The sequence below is a fragment of the Gadus morhua genome, chromosome 3 (assembly GCF_902167405.1).
Source record: "Gadus morhua chromosome 3, gadMor3.0, whole genome shotgun sequence".
Classification (NCBI taxonomy): domain Eukaryota; kingdom Metazoa; phylum Chordata; class Actinopteri; order Gadiformes; family Gadidae; genus Gadus; species Gadus morhua.
This window is the reverse complement of record NC_044050.1, coordinates 14,953,299-14,975,305: the sequence shown is the minus strand read 5'-3', so window position 1 is coordinate 14,975,305 and position 22,007 is coordinate 14,953,299. Positions and strand designations below refer to the sequence as shown.

General features: G+C 46.9%; 2 protein-coding genes across 2 annotated transcripts in view; one reads left to right on the top strand and one right to left on the bottom strand.

Moving 5' to 3' along the window:
• Positions 1-4,829: 4,829 nt before the first annotated feature.
• hoga1 (4-hydroxy-2-oxoglutarate aldolase 1) lies at positions 4,830-18,076 on the bottom strand. Its single transcript, XM_030351407.1, has 7 exons — positions 17,657-18,076; positions 16,804-16,932; positions 16,284-16,411; positions 13,852-13,986; positions 9,769-9,865; positions 6,507-6,640; positions 4,830-5,371 (listed from the first exon to the last, which is right to left on the bottom strand). Exons 1-7 carry the CDS (start codon positions 17,868-17,870, stop codon positions 5,222-5,224), a joined length of 987 nt encoding a protein of 328 aa, XP_030207267.1. The 5' UTR covers positions 17,871-18,076; the 3' UTR covers positions 4,830-5,221.
• Positions 18,077-18,808: 732 nt separating this feature from the next.
• Positions 18,809-22,007, top strand: part of cnnm1 (cyclin and CBS domain divalent metal cation transport mediator 1) — an 11,816-nt gene continuing 8,617 nt past the window's right edge. Inside the window, exon 1 of the mRNA XM_030351406.1 lies at positions 18,809-20,795. Coding sequence (XP_030207266.1) covers positions 19,337-20,795 — 1,459 coding nt within the window. The 5' untranslated portion in view covers positions 18,809-19,336. The remainder of the gene's footprint in view (positions 20,796-22,007) is intronic.

Sequence of the window (22,007 nt, the reverse complement as noted above, 5' to 3'; positions counted from 1 at the left end):
AAAAAATCGCTACCAGCTTTTGTTTTTGTAAAAAAAACGGTCGGCTCAACTTTTCCCTATCACAAAAAACGCTAGATGTGAACATCCAGGGGCCACCGGGGGCGGAGATACGGAGTTCGACTCTCCAATAAGGAGCTTCTCTCATCTGTTTCTTATTTAAAAAACGGTGGGAGTGCCATACTGGCAGACAAAACCAACTTGTCATCGGCGAGCCAAAAGGAACCCCTCTATTCCGCTTTCCATTTGAAAAACGGCGGGAGAGAAATACTGGCAGTCAAGTCCAACTTGCCATCCGGCAACGATGCCGCTTAAAAGAACATGCCTTCATTCTTAAGCCGTAGAAGGGGGACCAGACTCCAACACAGAGTTGCAGAGTGAGCCCCTGGTCATGTCTAACATGTAGAAACGGACAAAGGGGCCGGTGGAAGACCAAGATGCAGCCGCGCAAATGTCTTCCACCGGAACGCCTCTGAGTAGAGCCGTTGAAGTGGCCACGCCCCGTGTTGAGTGAGCTTTAACGCCCAATGGTGGCGCTAAGCCCTGCCGAGCGTAGGCTAAGCAAACAACCTCACCTATCCAGCTGACCCTAACCCTAACCCTAAACCGCTGTTTAGAGAGAGCGCGGCCCCTGCTAGCGTCGCTATAACACACAAACAACTGTTGCGTGGAGCGGAACGTGGACGAGCGTTTCACGTACATAGCCAGCGCCCGCACCGGGCACAGGAGATGCAACTCCGCCTCCGCCTCACTAGAATGAGGCGGAGGGTGAAAAGCCTTCAGCACAATATCTCTCGACCGGAAAGAACTATTAATGTTCTTAGGGAGGAACGCAGGATTAGGTCTGAGCAGCGCAAAGGAGCTGTCCTCGTTAAGCAACAAGTAGCTCGGGCTGACTGACAGAGCGGTCAGCTCACAGGCCCGCTTGGCAGAAACCAAAGCCAATAAGAGCGCCGTTTTAAAGGACAGGGCATCCAAAGGGGCCTGAGACAGAGGCTTGAAAAAGTCCCTGGACAACCCGCGCAACACGGTGGGGAGATCCCAGCGTGGTGTAAGCATGCGCGAAACAGGCCTAACCCGTCTAGCCCCACGCAAGAACCTCTTGACCAGTGGATGGCTGAAGATCGGTCCACCATCACAGCCCGCATGGACAGCCGACACAGCTGCCGCATAGACCTTGATAGTGGAAAAAGCCAAACCCTTCTCCAATAAGTGCTGTAGAAACGCAAGCACGCTTCCCACCTCGCAATGGAATGGGACAGCGTGGTTCCTGTCGCACCAATCAGAGAAAGCGCGCCACTTCGCCGCATAGAGGGAAGAAGTAGAAGGTGCACGAGCACCCTGGATAGTGTTGATCACCGCTTCAGGCAAACCTTTACCCTGCAGGATCAACCTCTCAGGAGCCAGACCAACAGCCGTCCCAATACATCGGGCGGGTGGTGCACCGTCCCATGGGCCTGTGAAAGCGCATCTGGTCTGAACGGTACCGGCCACGGCGCCATCCGTGAGAGCGCCGCCAGCTCTGGAAACCACAGAGCTGAACGGTTCTCCGGAGTCACTATAATCAGGGACAATCTCTCCTGTCTGACCCGATCCAGAAGAGGAAGGATCAGCTGGAGCGGAGGAAACGCATTCAAGAGAACCCGCGGCCAAGGTGTGTGCGCCAACGCATCCCCCCCCAACGGGGGGGAGATCCCGAGGGTGGAGAGAGAACCACCACCTGCAGTGTGTGTTCTCCCTGCACGCGAACAAGTCCACCTGAGCCGTCCCGAACCTCTGCCAGATCGGTCTGAAAATGTCGAGATGTAACCGCCGCGAGACATGAGGTCCGCCCCGAAGTTCTGGGCGCCCGCGATATGCAGGGCTCTCTTAGGAGATACTGATGAGCCCAAAGCCAGAGCTCGACCGCCTTTTGGTGGAGAGCAGAGGAGCACTCCCCCCTGTTTGTTTATGTACGCTGCCGCCGACACACTTTCTGTCCTGATCAGAACGTGGCGGCCACGCACCAGGTGAAAGAAATTCAACAGCACTTTCTTCACAGCGACGAGTTCCAGCACATTTATGTTGACTGTAAGGGGCGTGCGCCACCGAGTGAGAGAGGCACTTTCCTCCCCAACCCGTCAACGAGGCGTCCGTGAAGACCACTACGTAGGACGTCACTCTGCCCAGGGGAACATCCCTGAGAAGGGCGGGGGTTTCCCCAATATTCCAGGTCTGGTGACACTGAACGGGGTAGGAGGAGCACCCTGAGCTTGTGTCGCACGGGGTCCAACCGTTGGCAAGCAAACCACTGCTGGAGTCTGCGCATAAAGAGCAGACCCAGGGGAACCATGGGATGGGCGGCTGCCATCAGCCCTAACAGGCGCATGGTGGACAGCTCGGTCACGTTTCCGAGAACGCGAAAGATGGAGAGTGCCAACAGGATGGCGTCTCGCCAAGGAGGCGAGAGCATCGCTGTCATGGCGGCTGAGTCTAGGCAAAGCCCCAAGTAGACTATCTGCCGCCCGGGGAGCCGGAAGCTCTTCTCCCAGTTAATGGCAAAACCCAGGAAAGAGAGATGGTTTATCACCGTCATGGTGTACCTTCTTGCAGCTTCCTCTGACTTACTCAGAATAAGCAGGTCGTCGAGGTAGAAGAGAACCCTCTTTCCCTGACGCCTGAGCGGTCCCAACGCCGTCTCCACACACTTCGAGAAGGTGCGCGGGGCCAGGGAGTAGCCGAATGGCAGGCACTGGTACTCGTACACCACCCCCATAAAGGCAAAACGGAGAGACTTCCTGTGCGCCTGCCGCGCTGCTGCTGCTGCTGCTGTTGCGACTGCTGCTGTGGCATCGGGGTTGGAGGCGGAGGCGGCCCCCTGGAGCGCTGGAACCGGCCTGGACCCCGCTTCCTCCCGGCCTGCTGGTGGGAGGAGCCTGTGAGTATCGCCCCGAACCGGGAACGATTCTCACGGGCGGACTGTTGGTGAGCGAGCACGTCTGAGAACCGGGGCCCAAATAGTCCATCCGTAGCTAATGGGCCATGGACGAGGCTGGCCCGCTCTCGTTCCGGAACCGCAGTGTGAGAGAGCCATATGGCCCTCTGGATCATGGTGGCCCAAGCCATATGCCGGCCGGCGGAAACGGCTACCGGCTGGCACAGCTGAAGGATGGCATTGGAGAAGCGGGAAACCACCAGCCATCTCGCGGCCTCCTCCGGGCCGTAAGCCTCCCTGCCAGCCGACAAGGAGACCAGGGCAGAGGAGAGCAGGGCGATGTTGTTGACCGCCGCCTTAGACTGCGAGGCACAGATGAACACCCTGTTCGTCAGGCCGGTAATCTGCTTCTGCAGGCGGTCGGGGGGCAGCGGCTTCTCGTTAGGACGCCATCCGGCACCCGGACAGAGAAGCGCTGCTAGGGAAGGCTCCAGGCGAGGGATCCCCCTCGCCTGAGTATCAGCCCACCCTTCCACGTTGGTGAAGTCAGTGAAGGCCCTCACCGGGGCCTTCAGAGTAGAGGGGTCCCCATCCGCAGCGGTGAAAAGGTGCTGAACCGGTGGGAACAGGGGGCACTGGGTAGCCCACCGGGAGGAAGACAGGGTGCGAAAACACTCGCCCTACACGTCATCCGACATGGAGGCTGGCATAGGGATGCCCTTGATGGCCGCCACCTCACCAATGATCTCGCCGAAGAGATCGGCCATCCGGCGCGGTCTCTCCCTCGGGACGACAGTGGCTTCGGTGGAAGCCCCGGAGTGGGAGAACTCGGACGCAGAACTAGGAAAGACGTCCTCCAAGGAGGTGCGGACAGTACGGGTATTGGAACACGGCACTGGTCGTATAGTATGTCTCCTTTAAAATGGTTCTACGTGACAAGTTTCCTCCAATTAGACTCCAAATACGAATGAGATGGGTATGTTTCCGACATTTTATTGAAAACAAATCAAAGAGGCATTCGCAAGGACAGCTACGAGTCTTTTCCCGATTTCCATCAGCTGCCGTAGCCACGACAACAAGCAACGCATTCGGCTGATGGTCACCAGTTAACACGGTCACTAGTTGAACCGAAACACCGGTTTGCGTGCCCTTCTCCGGTGCGATCCGGTGCAGGCATGTTGGTCGCTGTTTTGGACCCTGCATCCCGCTGCTCCTCTCCTCTAGAGCTGCAGCGGCCTCCCGCAGCGGCTCCGCGACCGTCTTTTCCGCCATTTTCAAGTTATTACTATATAAGTCAACCCAGTCAAACCTGGCACAATGCTAGGCAATAGAAAAGAAAGTGCCAAGTGCTAGGTCGTGGATGATCAGCTGGTCTGACGAGGAAGTGACGTAGTTCCCGCCCAGACACGATTGGCTGATACGTTTTGCAAAATCTTTTGCAAAGAGTTTTGCGGATTGAAATGTAATTTGAATTTGGCAACACACGGAGCGTGGCGAAGTGCATTGCAATCACGGGGACGCTATAGCTTTTCAATTTGAATAAAGGAACTCAAAAGAATTGACAAAATGTTATTCTATTTTTATTGTTATAACTTTTGCAAATTTCATTGAGGATTTCATTGTCACTTTGCATATAAAATACACTTTGAATAACGTTTTTACAAATTACGTTATTAAATTGCATAATGAATTGTCAATTGCATAATGAAATGACTTATTGAATTTCCAAATTGCAAATTGCATTGACATTTGAATTTTGCTACATATATGCTTCCATACATTGAACATTGTTTTTGAACAGGGATTTGACAGGGATTCAATCCGAATTTTAAAAACGTAGATCCTTCTTTGCTCCTAATTTTGATGCCTTTTGAGTGAAAAAAATATACAAAAACAAGAACACTGGCAGACAGCAGAGTAAAGGTTACAATTTTGTTTATTTTATTGTTAATGTATTTTGTTCAAAGATGAAGGATTAATGTACTTTTGATTAGTTATTTTTGCATAACTGACAATAATAGTAGGAATCATAAGAGTAACTGTTACATACTATTACGTTCCTGTAGATTGGCAACATTAGTTATGTGACTGTCTTTATACTTTTAACTTAAAGCATATCATTAGCGATAAAAGCCTCATTGAAAGATCTCTCACAGACAGATCCAGAACAGTTGTGCAGTGTTATCTGGTAAGCTGCAAACACAAGAAACCTTGAAAACAAACAGACCACCTGACTGGCCGAACCCTTTACCCGGCCCCCCCGGCCCACCTGACCCGACCGACCCCCCGTCCCCCGCTGGGCGAGCCCGGTCACAGCCAGCCATTTGAGGAGAAGTCTCGTCTCAGCTGCTGGGATTCGCTCTCCGTGATTGGCTGCAGGGGTGAGCGACAGGCGCCTCCGTGGAAACCAAACCACTCCATCGCCTGCTTGAGAGCAGGCACTCCTAGCTTTCTGGTCACCTAGCAACGAGACACAGGGGACACATCGTCACCTGGCAACGAGACACACAGGATCTCTCTCTCACTTTCTTTCTCTCATTGGTCTGAGATTTGAGTTCTCCTTGTTCAGATTTGAGAAAAAATCACATCAACTTCTCCAACTGTGTGTTGATGTGTTATGAATTAGAGTCTGGTGCATGTATCTAAATCCGTGCAGAAAAGCTGATAGTGTGACAGGTGGGCTAGGGCAGATATGTAAGAGCATGTCTATTAACAGTAACAGGTCTGGTCTGTGAGAGCAGTGATAGTAACAGTAACAGGTCTGTGAGAGCAGTGATAATAACAGTAACAGGTCTGGGAGAGCAGTGCTAAAAATAGTAAAAGGTCTGTAAGAGCAGTGATAGTAACAGTAACAGGTCTGGGAAAACAGTGATAGAAATAGTAAAAGGTCTATAAGAGCAGTGCTAGTACTAGTAACTAGTAACAGGTCAGTTGGTCTGTTCTGTAGGGGTAGTGGCTTGTGTCTGCGGGGCATGGCTGAAATGTTACCGCGCTCAGTGACATTTCGCTTATCGATGGCGGCGGTCGAGAGACCTCGGTGCTTTCAAGTTATTAAGAGCGTTATAGTGCGGGATAGGCTCTCGTTGAGGTATCATTAACCCACCACTGTAGTCCCACGGCGTGCACACTTTTCTGTTCAGATGGCACATTACGAAAGGCACATTATGCAGACGTTCACAGGGACATTCATATCACGGGCAGAGTCTCCAATACTTTGGCCTTACTGATAAAAAAGCTGTAAAGATGCATTAGACGCAGCATAGAGTCAACTGATTACTTGCTCCATTCAGCGGCAAGCTCCATTCTCTGACTTCTATTGAGGTAAAATAAAGACTGAACCACAACAAACCATTATGTTGGTTTCTGTGTGTGAATCCCTGTATGTTTGTTGGGGGGGACGACCTGAGTGTGAGCGTATATGTGGGGACGCTATATATGGAGCCTGTCCAGGGTGCGCAGCTTTGGTTTCAGTAGTGGAGGGGACGGTTTCCTCGCTTCGTGCCTGTATGGAGCCTGTGTGTCGGGGATTTACACCTGGGAGCTCCACATACATGACAAGAGATGGGATAGGGTCAGGGTGATCAGCACTACTCACTGCGGCGTTGGGCTCGATGAGACGCCACTGCAGCTCCCTGGCCTCCTCCCACCTGCCTTCCACGCACAGGCGCTCCAACTCACACACCTGGCGTCCAAGCACGTTAGCCAGTGCACACACGCCACCCACCGCCCCTGAGGACCAGGGCAGGGGGGTCAGACAAATGCAAAGGGGACGCGCAGCGTTTTTGTTTGATTTGGCAAAGATATGGGATGTCAATTGTAATCCAGGATTGTGGTGCTGTGGAGACTTAGGTATAATCGGTGTGTGTTGGTGTGTGCGTCAATTCAATCCTTGCATGTTTCACCCTTCAGTTGACAACATGTCTTGACTCAAATAACAACACCCCATAGTGCTCACACAAGGTCGTCTTTTGTCAATTCAGACTCGCAAGCATTCCTGTTTCATGCTTCTAGAGACGGTGCATGAGGTGTGTGTGTGTGTGCGGGAGAGTGTGTGTGTGTGTGTGTGTGTGTGTGTGTGTGTGTGTGTGTGTGTGTGTGTGTGTGTGTGTGTGTGTGTGTGTGTGTGTGTGTGGTCACATGATGCAGAGACACACAGGGAGCCGACACAGCAGGATAAAGTTTCCCCTGTGGACCTCGACAAACACAGAAAACACTGCGGAGACATTGATTATTTACCAGCCATGACGGGCGAATATGCACTGTACATCTGTGGAACATGAATATTGTACTGTATAAATTATGAAGCGGAAATCCTTAGTGTCCTCCAGAGTGTGGGTCTGTATTTCCGTTATGATGAATAGACAGTAACCGATCTGAGTTTCTATGGCTGTCTAAGCCTGCTCTTATTGGATAACATCAATCCACTGTACCGCTTGTCTGAGGCGACGCCCGCTGCCAATACCTCCCAAAGTTAACCATGCACTGTGACGCCATGACGCCCTGTGTCACCGGAAACATCCCCTTTGAGGAGCGGTTGCGTTTACTAGCCGTGTGTGGTCGGGGTTCCAGAAGAGTTAAGGAAGACTGAAGAAGTAAATGATGAGGCAAAAGAGTTACGCTAGTAAAAAGGTTGAAAGTGTTGAGGATTGGGTTGAGAAATTGATGGATGGTTGTCTTGGGGCCATTGTCTCTTGCACAGGTGCCATTGTTAAAAAGGCCCAAAATGCTGGAAGTTTTACCATTACCATTACACATATTTAAAAGATCTTATATGGCTCCTACACCGATCGTATCAAATATCAGCTAAGTTGTATTTTGCCCTCTTGCTCCCACTGCCCATACACATCAGATGAGTGACAGGGCTAGGTATGCTGGCTACCTAGCAGGCACTAGCAACTGACAGGCCAGCCGCCCAGGCTCTGAGTGACATCTCTCAGGACTCCTTAATAACTGCACTCTGATGGTTGAGTGACAGCCAGAATCCCCGCCCTTCCCGCTCAAGGTCCTATCGGGGTACAGCTTTGAACACTGTGAGGACCGTGCTGACATAGAACTAGCTGACATAGAACCTCTCTCTCCGGCGCTCCCTCCCCCTCTCTCCGTCTCCATTAGTATCTCTCTCTCCCTCTCCCTCTCTTTCTCTCCCCTCCCGTCTCGCGGACACATCTAGATAAAGGTATATCTGTGTATAAGAGGGGCTTTGACGTGCAGCGTATGACTCATTAGGTTTCTGAGGGTATCGAATCATAGCTTATCCCGCGGCGCAGAGTCTAATCCATTCCACAAGCGCATCATACGTGTTCCCCATTGCAAGCAGCCCTCTCCCGCAGTCCTCTCTCTGACTCGCTAACACGTTAGCCTGATACAATGCTAACCTCTCGCTAGCTTTCTATCGTGCTAGCTACTAACCTCTTCCTAGCTTTCTACCATGCTCACTCGCTAACCTCTCACTAACAGCCTAGCTCACTACCATGCCAGCTCGCTAGCTTGCTAACCTTTCACTGGCTCGCTACCATGCTAGTACCCTAACCCCCAGTATGGAGTGAGATATGGGACCTAATTATAAAAATTGGTTGAAAGAAAAATTGGTCGAAAGAAACACAGATCGTCTTCAAAAAATAAATTCATCATTGACAATTCTGGTTTTGTCACAACCTGTTTCTTTGATTTCAGTTAGGCTTTTAATAATTAGGTCCTGTATCTCTATCCAAACTCTTGCTAAAGCTATCCTCTCAGCATTTTTTCTTAACTCCTTATTTTGATGCCTTTTAGTAAAAAAATTGCTGACAATGATAAATATAATACCTGCAAACAATAACAGCTTAACTGCAATTAATAAATGAAAGCAGTGACATCCACTGATATCAAAATCATGCTAACCTCCTGCTAAAATGCTGCACAGCTTTCCAACCATATAAAGTATGAAAAGTAGAACCAAATAAACACCATCACCAGTGTCAATATCTACCAATACAGTATCAGTCTGAAACAAAAATGGCTACAAATGTTTTGGATGTTCTTTATTCTGTTGAAACAAGCTGTACGAAGCCCAGGAGGGGAGTGTGTGTGTGTGTGTGTGTGTGTGTGTGTGTGTGTGTGTGTGTGTGTGTGTGTGTGTGTGTGTGTGTGTGTGTGTGTGTGTGTGTGTGTTTACGTGTGTATGTGCGTATGCAGTGGTCGAGTTATAAAAAAAAGCCAGGGGGGATGGTGGATTTTAACTTTTAGGGACATATCATTTGTGCTGATGACAGCGCATATGGTGGGAGACCAATGGTGTGATAATTATAATTATTATAATATATTTTTTGGGATAAAATAAGAGCGATGAGTACTATCATGTCATCGCTCTTATTTTATCCCCAAAAAAGCAGCTGATCGGACGCATCACACGATTCGGAGGCATGCATCACTTTTAAGGGTTTTAAAAACTGATTCTTATTCTTTTTTTGGAATGAAAGGGAGGAAAGGGGACAGAGTTGCCTGCGGAAGCGATGTCTGAGATGCAGAGACAGCCTCACGCTAACAGTGTCTGTCTCGTACAGTGCGGAATGAGAGCTTGTGAAGGCACTATTGCGTAAGTACGCCTGCGTGCTTGCGCAATAGCATACTGCCCAAGATTGCAGTATCGGTGTCAAATCTGTCCCTGGGAAAAGTAACAAATGTGCCGAATTGAAAAAGGAAACCGCTATAATGAAATAGCGGTAATATTTCCACATTAATTGATAAAACAACAGGGGATGGGAAGGGGGGATGGCTGTTTCTGAAGGGGGATGATTTTGATCATTTTAATTCCAAAGGGGGATGCCATCCCCCCTCACCCCCCCTCAACTCGATTGCTGTGCGTATGTGTGTCTTACCAACGCTGTAGGCCGCCATGAGGAAGCCTGCCGATCCAGCCAGGACCTGGAAATCCAGACCCCGGGTTTTATGGACCGCCAGGCCAATCCGCGTGATCTGGACAAGAACCCAGCATGTCAGGAGCATGGAAGAGAGTGTGTTTGGCGGTTGGGTTATGTGTACATGTGTGAGTGTTTGTTTTAAATCCCCCCTCCTATCTCGTAGCTGTCAGACCAAATTTATGTTTTATAGAGAGAGAGAGAGAGAGAGAGAGAGAGAGAGAGAGAGAGAGAGAGAGAGAGAGAGAGAGAGAGAGAGAGAGAGAGAGAGAGAGTCCCAAGTGGACAATGAAAATAAGTGAAGGTGTCTTCAAAAGAGAGGAAGAGGAGGATTATATGAAGGACGGGGGGGAGGAAGAGGTAATGCATAATTCATCCGCTCGCTGTTTTGTTTGCCTTTCTACCCATGATGTCCTTTGTCAATCCAGATATGAAGGCACCGTTTCCAGAAAAACCTGGAGAGCAGTCCTAGTTCAAAGAAGAACAGAGGAAAATCCCCAACCACCCCCATCCCCCACACACCCTACCCCCAAAACTAGCCCCAGATCCCCGGGGAATCCAAAGCAGTGCCTCTAGGTCTGAGGTTCCTTGAAAACCTCTTGAAACGTCTATTTTTACACCATTTGTGTGTCAGTCAATCTTCTCCCCCCTCCCCCCTTTCTCCTGCCCCCCCCCCCCACCCCAAATGTTCCTTCCCAACACACATCAGTCAATCTATCCCACCACGGTAATGGGTGCCCTCACCCCCCCCAAACCCCCTGGATGTCGACAGAACGGAGGAGCATTTTAATATAAAGCTAGCACGCCCCAGCCGCTATTAGCCTAATTACTGTGGTCTCTATTGCAGGGGGACCCCCACCCCCACCCCCACCCCCCCCCACCCCCACCCCCCCCCCCCCCCCACCGCAGGCCATTCTCTTTCCATTAAAATTAATGAATTTTAGAAAGCCTCTGTCTTCATTACAAAGAACCTCTGCTCGCTACAAATTATTTCCCCACCACCCCGTGGAGGAGCACTGCTGGGCCCTGCTTTGATCAAGGTTTAGAGGTACCCTGCTTATTAAATATTGTCACATTGATTTTTCAATATTATCAAATATTATTCAATATGATCAAATGGTACGACTAGACTCAAACCCATCAGCAAATAAAGTGTTCTTTATTACACATTATAAAATATTAGTACAAGATTAACCCTAGTACAGACCTTAATTAAATATTATTATTAATCCAACCCTATGACTAGAGAAAGTAGTATAAATATATATATAGATATACAACCACGATTAGACATACTTCAATGAGTAGGAATGGTATAGAGCAGTGGTTCTCAAACTTTTTATATTGCGTACCACCACAGAAAATATTTGTCTCCCCAAGTACCAAAATTATGAAAGATGCTATAGAATATAACCACATACAGTAGTGTATGCCTGCGGCCCTAATCAGCTACGCACATCTCATGCAGGAGGCACATTTATTCTTAACAACAATATTATTTATTGTTAGCTGTTGTCAGCTGTACAAAGTGGTAGCACTAGAACAGAGACACGGAAACACATACACATACACACACAGCAAGTGAGAACATGACCTCATGGTAAATGTATTTCCATTCGTACTAGTATTTTGATAGTATTGTTTTTAATGACGAATAATAACGATTTTTTTCTTTTTTCTAACTCCTCTGCGTACCACTTGATAGCGCATCGCGTACCAGCAGTGGTACGCGTACCATAGTTTGAGAATCACTGGTTTAGAGTATGAGGTCTTTATCAAATCGTGTCCTTTCGTACAAGCTGCACAGTGGTAGATGCTTGAAATCCAAGCATTTTATGGGCAACCTGTTATTCTCCAGTGTATATAACAAGCATATACACTGGACCGATGGAAACGGAGAATCCTGCAGTCATTTGCCAGATAAAGAAGTACAAAAATTCAGGACCAACAAACATTTCTGGAGAAGTTGGACGGGATTTTTACACACCAGGACCCGAGTGTACACGTGGACTTGAGTGTGCACGTGGACTTGAGTGTGCACGTGGACTTGAGTGTGCACGTGGACTTGATAGGGCTGGCATTTACTCAAATAAGAGAAAATTACAACATGCTCTAAAGGTTTAAGGAAAAAGCAGAAGTATGGGATCAGTAATTGTAATAAGTATACAAAGAGATAAAAAATGTATAGATGCGAGAAGGGCAAGGAATAGATTGTGTAGCGTGTGTGTGTACGTGTGTGTGTGATGACAGAAGAAGGCTCCAGCAGGGGAGGTGCTGTCGCCACATCCTCCACCACGCTGCTAATCCACTTCCCACCTGAACACTAAAACTGAACTGCACAGCTTGCTGCGGATCACACGTCTGACTGATGTCACTCGCAGTTAGAAAACGCACACGCACGTATGCAAATTCACACACACAAACGCACATAAATGCGCACACACACACAGACATACATTCATGTTCTCTTACACACACACACACACACAAACACACACACACACACTTGAACGTGTGCTCGAGCACTCACACCCTCTCTCTCAGTTGTAAGTGTTCGTATTAATGGTGTCAAAGCTTTATGTTCTTTAATTACATTATAATTAAGTAGTCACAAATGAGGTGTGGAAGGAAATTATAGTTTTTCATCACTGGTGAGCTCCTTTTTATTTTTCAATTATCTTTTCAAACATGAAAAAAAAATCTCAGATTAAAATTTAAATCCGTAGCCTACTTTTTTTCACTTATATATTTAGGAACCTCATTTAAAAATCTCAAATTAAATTTAACTATATTTTATTTTTAACGGGAAAATACACTTTGTAGAACATGATAACGAATGATAAAAATTTATAGTTGTAGTCAAATTGACTTAAAGTTGTAACAAATATACTAGCTAGTATGATAACTAATTAGCTTCTAACACAGCTAACTAGCTGAGCTATCAACTTAGAGAGCATATTCGCTACCAATACAGATTACTTACTACTACCACAGCTAACTAGTTCATAGCCGACTATCTTAACACACAAACAAACACACACACTCAGACGCACACGCACAAACACACACCCAAACACAAACTGTCAAAATAATGAAACGCTATTCGATTATTTTGTAAGGAAAGTTAGTAATAATAGTAAGTAAACACATACTATATATACATCTATACATATATTTACATTTATTTCCGAAGGTAATATATCCCTGACTCAGATATAATGAATCTATGTGTAATTATGTTTATCTATATTTTAGATAGTACCTTAATAGAAATCCCAGTTTTAAATATTATCAATATTTTAATTGTGTACACATTTAACATTTGCACTTTGGTATAATTTTAATTCATCATGCCTATGAATGAAGTTTATTATTGTTACGCAAGCCAAAGTAGACAAACTCTATATCTCGTTTTCCTGTCAAAGACAATTCCTCAACAACTAATGATTTTTAAGATAACAGGACATCAGGCACACCATAATAACCAGATAAACTAACTAGCTGTACTTAAAGTAGCTTGAAGAAGTGGATCTTGCATAGGGCACCCTAACAGTGTGCAGCTATAATGTGTTCTTTGTCCAAAGTGATGCAGTGAACTGTGGGACCACTGATTCTGTCAATGTTCTGTTTGTAGTTTAAAGATTTGCAAATTATTTACTTTTATTTTCTATTTACTTTATTTCACTGTTGAGGATGGCTGGAATGACTGCTTGTTGTTATATTGATTTGCACATAATCATTTATAAAAAATGTGATCAATAAAATTGAACTTCACCCCATGACCTTGAGACTATTTAAGTGTTTAACCGGTGATGAAAACATTATTGTAACACTACTGATACGATAATTCAATCCAACCACTAAGGATTACATTATACTGTAATTAATAGTTCCCCGGTAAATATAAAAAAAACTACTGGTGATACAGTAGTGTTAATAACAACTAGTTATACGGTACTACTACTAGTATAAGCATTAATAACATTAATGTCTATAATACATATTCCCTGACCCCCTGCTCTCCAGTCCCAACCCAGTCCTTACGTCTCCGCCGCTGTCCTTGAGGCCCACGATGTTGGGGTGTTGAGCCAGGCGACAGACGGCGTCCATGGGCAGCTCCAGCCCCGTGTTGGCCGGAACGCTGTACAGAACCACGGGCACAGGACTGCTGTCGGCCACCTGAACACACAACGACATCCGTTACTGCCATCGCAGGCCAGACATGAGAGGTGTACAGAAAGAGAGCAAAAGAGATTAAGATTTTGATAATAAACAAGACATTTAATTTAATCAATAACGTCTGCAAACGTTAAGGTACATCTGGCAAATATTAAAATTGTACTTATTAAAGTACATTAAAATCTGGAGATGTAAAGATCTACTAACGTTTAGTAAGGTGTCCTAACATCTAATATCAACATAAATCAACCAAAAAGTCAACATCGACTAAAATATGCACTAACATCTTCTAAACTATTATCTGCTTATCTTATATCTGCTTAACTATTTTCTATCATCACTAAACTATTTACTAACATCTATTATCATTGACTTAGATCTTAAAACATCTTCTTAACTATTTACTGACATCTGATATTAACCACTAAATTATTTACTAACGTCTAATAACATTTACTAATGCATTTACTAACATCTGACTTCTACTAAAGAGTTAACTAACATATACTCAAAACAATTAACTAACATATACTAAACTATTTACGAGCATCCACTAAACAATCTACTTACATGCTAACATTTTCAAACATCTATACGATTAACTGACATGTACTCAACTATTGAATTAAATAATTTCCCTCTGGGATTATTAAAGTATTTATCTATCTATCTATCTATCTATCTATCTATCTATCTATCTATCTATCTATCTATCTATCTATCTATCTATCTATTGACCAACATCTACTAAAAGATTGGCCGACATCTACGAACCGATACTAAAGTTTACTTAATTAAAATGTTTACTAAGGCAAGTCTGCTGATGTTTATTCAACTCAACTGACTCATCTAATAACAAGATGTATCAATCATCCAAAAGCACTATGAGAAGAGTGGACGTGGTGATGTCATGATGGTCTCTGGCCTTCCTCTGAACCTAGGGAAGGGCATGAGAGGGGGGGGGGAGCTGGAGCAGTACCATGCTGCGTCAGTTGAAAGTGATCGGAAACTAAATCTGTTTTTTACATGCCTACCCAACTGTGATCGCAAATATTCTCTGTTCAATTATCAGTTCATGGCTTCATAATAGATTAGCTTGTCAGCATTATGTACATGCGCTGAATATTTCGAGAACCGGCAACACCTGAATGCGTTAATTGGATTTGGGCCTACTGTGCTTCTGGAAACACGTCCCTGATTGAGGTTTCGACGTGTTGTTTGCATTTTGAACGTGAATGATCTAAATATATAAGTAGACTCTACTTTAAACAATGTGATGAAATGCAAACAAAGAACTGCTCCACATTAGCTCCATATGCCACAAAAAACATTGATACCTGTAATTAGTTTTCCTCTTTCCTTTATCTGTAGACTTATTTAATATATGGCTCAACATGGATCTTATCTGGAAGTCAGATATTAGGCTCTAACACTGTCAAAAAGCTCCACACATTTTACCTCAAATCTTGAATATCTAAGACTCAAATATAATGACTCAAATTGGGGCCAGGCAGGAGAGTTGCGTGGCTAGATTGTGGGTTTGATTCCCCAATGCACATGCCAACCTCAGAAGCTGCAGTCTGTTAACAATTTCAAATTTGATTCAAATATCATTATACATTGCAATCTAATCATCTCATTAGCTGAAAATGGTATGTGTTTATTCTCCTATCATGGGAATCACAGCAAAGCACCTGCACCTGCAATGGATGTTAAATCTAACCATTTTACAAGCCGGGGTGGCGTTGCTTCTTAAAGGAAAGGTGAAAAGGTGAGACTCTGTTAGGGTGGCACCCAGGAATGCAATGTGGCCTTTCACAACAATTTCAGATACTGTCAACTGCAAACTTTATGAACCAACTGACTGCTACTACTATCTCTTAGAGAATACATCAAAAGCAAAAGTCTCTCTGATCAGAAACAAATCCCTGAATGATGTTTTAACTGATATTTGAGACTAATTTATTCTTTCTCTGGCATTGCTATTCTTGTTAAGCATGAAAAGTGCTCGATAAATAATTAGATACATAAAATAGCTCTATAAATAGTCAAAAAGTGCCCGAAAAGAATAGTATTTTCTTCAACAGCATATTAGAATTATTTTTTTTACAATATATTTAATAAAAGTAAAAGCTCAGTTTCAGTCGACAAAAACTGTGCTCTCGTTGGGACATGAGGCCAATATGCAGACGAAAGAAAACGTTTCCAAAATATCTGTATAGGTGTGGACGGGGCGCTAAGTGGCCACTCTTTAGCGGCCAAGCTGTCTGTCGTCATGGTGACGTGACACCGCTGACCTGGGTGAAGTGGTGAGTGAGGGCACGGCTATCCATCTTGCCCTTGTAGAAGCAGGGTGTCACCACCAGCACGGCATCTGCCCCCACCCCCGCCATCCTCTCCGTCATCCGGACGGTGGCCCTGGTGGCTGGGGGGATGGGGGGGGGGGGGGGGGGGGGGGGGGGTGGAGACGGGTGGCAGGATGGAGGCATTGGGGGAGGATGGAGAGGGAGGTGGAGAGAGGGATGGAGAGAGTTAGAAGAGGAGTAGAGAGAGAGAGGTTAAGATAGGTGGATGGGGGGTGAGAGGGAGGAAAGGAGGTGACACACACACATAAAAACACACACAACGCAACAAATATATAAATAAATATCATCTATATACACACAAAAACATTTTCACAAATTCTCACACAGACAAATATAGAACATGTACCCTTAAACATTACACACACACACACACACACACACACACACACACACACACACACACACACACACACACACACACACACACACACACACACACAGAGAAACCTACATTCACATCCTGATCCGGCTATAACCAGTTTGTCTCTGGGCAGCGAGAGGCGGACCCTGCTGACCACCTCCACCCTCTCCTCCTCCGTCAGGTAAGGGTACTCTCCATTAGAGCCCTGCACCACCAGACCTGTAGTGCACACACACACACACACACACACACACACACACACACACACACACACACACACACACACACACACACACACACACACACACACACACACACACACACACACACACACACACAGAGTTAATTTTTCGATATAGTAGATGTGGGAGCACGGAAAATCACTGGTGATCTAAACTTGTAATACTTAGACAGGATAATATACACAGAATAAATATCAACAACAATATATATGTATATTTTAAAAACGATATTGTTATGCCGTCTTGTCTTAAAGGGCCTGTTTGTACAACAGTATTCAAGACAGTTAGGAAGGATTTCCAACAGGGGGCGATATACATCCGTGACGGAAGGGCTATCCTTGAAATACGTATCAGCTTCCTGTTGGCTATTGGTTCGTATGGATTAGCCCAGCACGATCCGGTTGACTCAAGTCTCTTGGCAAATTATTGATTTCACACAACATGGGAGTTTATTTTATAGATGAAACCTTGCTGCGCCCTGGAGCAATATACGTTTCGACAATTATGAGGATAATCCTTGTTATAGACAGGGAAGGTCAATAAGCCATGAATAGTCTAAACATATGGGATCTGCAGAAGCGATTTAATAAGCTATGCAATGTTCTCAGATATTGGTTAGTTTATAAAGATATGCATCTATCCACGTTTCAGAAGACGGCTTAAGCAATCGGTTCTATTCTCCGTCGGCCTATAACTACTACCTTTAAATGGTATCTTTGCATATTTCTGCAGGTTTTCCTCTAGTTTGTGATAGTCCAGTTCCTCCTGCTTTGTGAACGGCGTGGCAATAGGAGGGTATATCCCGCTGATGTCCAGTCTCTGACCCGCTGCCTGGGATGCGCTGCGTTTCCATAGAGTAACGTAAACGCTTCTGGACAGGGCAAACATATTTTTTACAGCTCCGACACCTAACATGTTGAACGACTGCAGATATACACACACAGATGGCTCCAAACTGAGAACTGAGTTTAGGTATCGCAACCCCTCCAGTTAATGACTAACTCCCCGGTCTGCAAACATTGACTTGATAATTCCCAAAGTAGAACCTGCCTGCCTCAGCTACGAGGTTAGGACATTGTCAAGTTGAATCCTTCCACGCTTTGGACTTATGAGGTGAAGTTGACTGTCTGTCAGACGCTTGTTTGGTGACGACATTCACCGAGTGCCCCGCCCACCACCTGTTTAAAGAGTGTATGTTGGTGTAACATAAACTTCAACTAATGTGACGGTCTTTTTTTTTCTTTTCATTAGAGTGTTTCAGGGATCAAGTAGGCCTATGTTATTATAACCACCATACATATCCAGATATTTGAGAAATATAGTAGGTGGCTTCCATTGCTAATGCAATACCGCCCCCTGGTGGTGTTCTGCGGACCTACATTTCACTTTAGTATTATCGGATCTGTTGACATTCTTATAAACATAACTCGGCTCATTAAAATATGCTATATTTAATAATATAGATATTGGTATATTAATAGTCATATAGTACAAGAAGTACAAGACAGACAATAGGTATTCATTCTTTCAGCAAACATTTGCGTATTTTATTCGACATAATTGTGTTGGGAAAGTCTATAACCCTATGCTTCACCCTCTGTAACTTGAAATAATTGTGAAAATTTCAAAGTAGTAGTTTTTATCTAGGCCTATCTGCAGGACTTAACCTTTTTAAAGTGGGAATATGAGTGTTTGTTTTATAATGTTGTTGAATCATTCATCATTGTTTTGCAAAAAAATATTATGTTGGGGTTATTTTGAGAGCCAATAATGCAACCATCAGCAATATGGCAATAATCACTTCACCCCCTCTTATCTCAACATGCACAGAGCATCCTGCTTGTGGTGGGCGTGGGTGCCGCACTTAGGATTCAGAGCCTCCTTCCATTGCGGTCTCAGGAGGATGATCACTGGTTCCGTGATTAAGGGCAGAGGAAATGACACAAAGCGCTCAATATGATAACAAGGCTAAAGCGATGATGATATAGGCAGACAAATTTATCATCGGTCGCATTTTGCTTGATAGCATTTCACTCATCGTCCATGTATCCAATGTCGATGAAGCAGCGATCTGATACGAAGCAAAACAATAAGATTTCAGATGTAGCCTATTCAGTCAGAGTGCTGCTGGAAGCTCATTACGCTTACAATCACATTAGGCTTTTGTGGTTACGTAATCGTACACAGTCGGTGGGCGAGATTCTCCAGCGGTACAGTAGGTCTACAACAACAACACATCATCATCGTCGTCATCGTCTTCCTCACCGTCACTTACTGCGGGTCGGCTCGCGCTTCCCGGAGCCAGATGGAGCGTGAGAACGGTACCGCGTGCACGTGACCAGGGCTCACTGCTGGAGCGAGCGCCTTGTTCACACCGCATCATGGCTGCGGAAGCTGCGGTCTCCCCCGGCGGAGCCTCTGCTGTCTCCTTCTCCACCCGAGGGGCTCGGAGCTCCCCGTCCCGCCTTCTGCTCCTATCCGTCGGCCTCGCCTCTCTCCTTCTCCCGGCTCAGTCCCACGGGCTGCTGGGCTTCCGTCCGGAGGAGACCGGGGGGGAGCTGTCCGTGGAGGACGGGGTGCTGAGAGCCATCGAGGGGACTCGCTTCATGCTGCGGGTGTACTACTCCACCTCCTCCCCGAGCCGGAGACTAAACCGCACCGCGGGCTCCTCCAGGGCCAGCAACGCCGCTCCGTGGATCGCCTTCATCGAGGAGCCGAGTCCCGGGAGAGAGGGGCAGGTGCACCCCAAGCGGAACATGTGCATGGACAAGACCGCCCGGACGTCCGACATCGAGGTGCTGGGCTCGTTCAAGTCGGCCTCCAGCCAGAACTCGGTGCTGGTTGAGCTACTGGCCAAGGACCTGCGGCGCGGGGAGAAGATCAAACACTACTCCATGTGCGCCTTCGACGGCTCAAAGTGGGAGCACTACCGCACGCGGGACTTCTGGGTGGCGGTGGTGGAGCGCTCGGCTGTGCCCAACTTGTGGCTGCAGGTGCTGGTGTCGGTGCTGCTGCTATGTCTGTCCGCGCTGTTCAGCGGCCTCAACATCAGCCTGCTCGCGCTCGACCCGGTGGAGCTGCAGGTGCTGCAGAACAGCGGCACGCACACCGAGCAGAACCACGCGCGGAGGATCGAGTCCGTGCGTCGCCACGGCAACTACGTGCTGTGCACGCTGCTGCTGGGCCACGCGCTGATCAACGCCGCGCTGGCCGTGTGGATGTGCCAGATCCTGGGCATGACATGGCAATCTACCGTGCTCTGCGCGTTTGGCATCTTTTTCATCGGCGAGATCCTGCCGCACTCGGTGGCCTCCCGCCACGGCCTCGCCATCGCCTCCAAGACCATCTGGGTGACGCGTGTGCTGATGGTGCTCTCTTTCCCCGTGTCCTACCCCATCAGCAAGCTGCTGGACCTGGTGCTCAGACAGGAGATCTCCAACTTCTACACGCGGGAGAAACTCCTAGAAATGCTGCGCGTGACCGACCCGTACCACGACCTGGTCAAAGAGGAGCTGAACATCATCCAAGGCGCGCTGGAGCTGCGCACCAAGACGGTGGAAGACGTGCTCACGCCGCTGGGCGACTGCTTCATGCTGGCGTCGGACGCGCTGCTGGACTTCAACACCATGTCGGAGATGATGCAGAGCGGCTACACGCGCATCCCCGTGTTCGAGAACGAGCGCTCCAACATCGTGGATATCCTATTCGTCAAAGACCTGGCGTTCGTGGACCCTGACGACTGCACGCCCCTCAAGACCATCACCCAGTTCTACAAGCACCCGCTACACTGCGTCTTCAACGACACTAAACTTGACGCCATGTTGGAGGAGTTCAAGAAAGGTAAAGTTTGTGATGGGAACTGGGGCGGGAGTTCGTCGCCAAGTCTCTGAGCTTGTTCTCTCTGGTTTGTTATTCTTTTTTTTTCTTCTTCATTATAGTTGAGTGAGTGTTTTTTTTTTTTACTTGCTTCACCATCGGACTTTTATCTTTTTCAACCTTTTATCTTCAAATAACATGAAGAGTAATCGGTCATCATAGTGACCGAGTTCCGTTTCTCGCTCTCTTGTTGTCTTAAAGAGATAAGATGGGTGCAGCCCTTACTGGCCAATCACAGACCGCCTCGATTCTGCCTAGTCAGCTTTATGACGCCCTCATGTGTTTTTTTTCAACAACACACGCGCACGCTCACGCACGCACACACAGACACACACACACACACACACACACACACACACACACACACACACACACACACACACACACACACACACACACACACACACACACACACACACACACACACACAGAGCAAGCCAATGCCATTCATCACTGCATGCCAACTAAAGAGACCAGTACTGAACCATTTGCTGTATAGTTAACCGTTTTGCCTAATCATGAAATGATTCATTTATTTTGCAACAAGCTAAAGGACACAGCATCGGCTGCCAAAATATCCCAGCATAAAAACAACAATATTCTAGGTCCTGTGTGATACTGGCAGCTGAATGGTCCACAGGTGGTTAAAGTGTCCTCTCTGTGGTGTCAAAGTGTGAGCACAGAGGACAAAGTCGCATGCAGGATGATGGCTGAAATTCTCACCTGCTACAGCCTCTGCCCCTCCCCCTTCTCCTCCTCCTCCCATCAACCTCACTCTCTTTCCACCCCCTCTCGCTTACTCCCTAGTCCCTACATCTCCCTCACCCGATTTACCCTCTTCCTCTCTCCCTCCCCCTCGCTATCTGCCGTTCTCACCCCGCCGTACCTCTCCCCCCCTCCTCCCTCCCTCTTCTCCCTCTCTCAACCTCTCCCCCCCTCCTTCCGGCTCTCTCTCCCCACCTCTCCTTCCTCCCGCTCTCTCCATCCCTCCCTCATCCCCCTCTCTACTCTCCCTATCCCTTCCTCTCCCTCCAGCCCTCTCTCCCCCTGGCCTGCGACTCAGTGAGTTGCAGGCCAGAATATTAAATGTGTTTGCTCAGAGTTGATTCATCCTCACAGTACCCAGTCTGTTTTTCCACAACACCCTCTTTCACACCGCTATTTGTTTACACACCA

Bases quoted from the DNA above. Each gene is read 5' to 3' on its own strand.
- hoga1 (XM_030351407.1), bottom strand. From the start codon at position 17,870: ATGTTAGGTGTCGGAGCTGTAAAAAATATGTTTGCCCTGTCCAGAAGC. The intron at 16,412-16,803 runs GTAGGTTTCTCT...CCATCCCCCCAG, and splicing joins AGCCGGATCAGGATGTGAAT to CCACCAGGGCCACCGTCCGG. The intron at 9,866-13,851 runs GTAAGGACTGGG...GTTCTTGTCCAG, and splicing joins TCAAGGACAGCGGCGGAGAC to ATCACGCGGATTGGCCTGGC.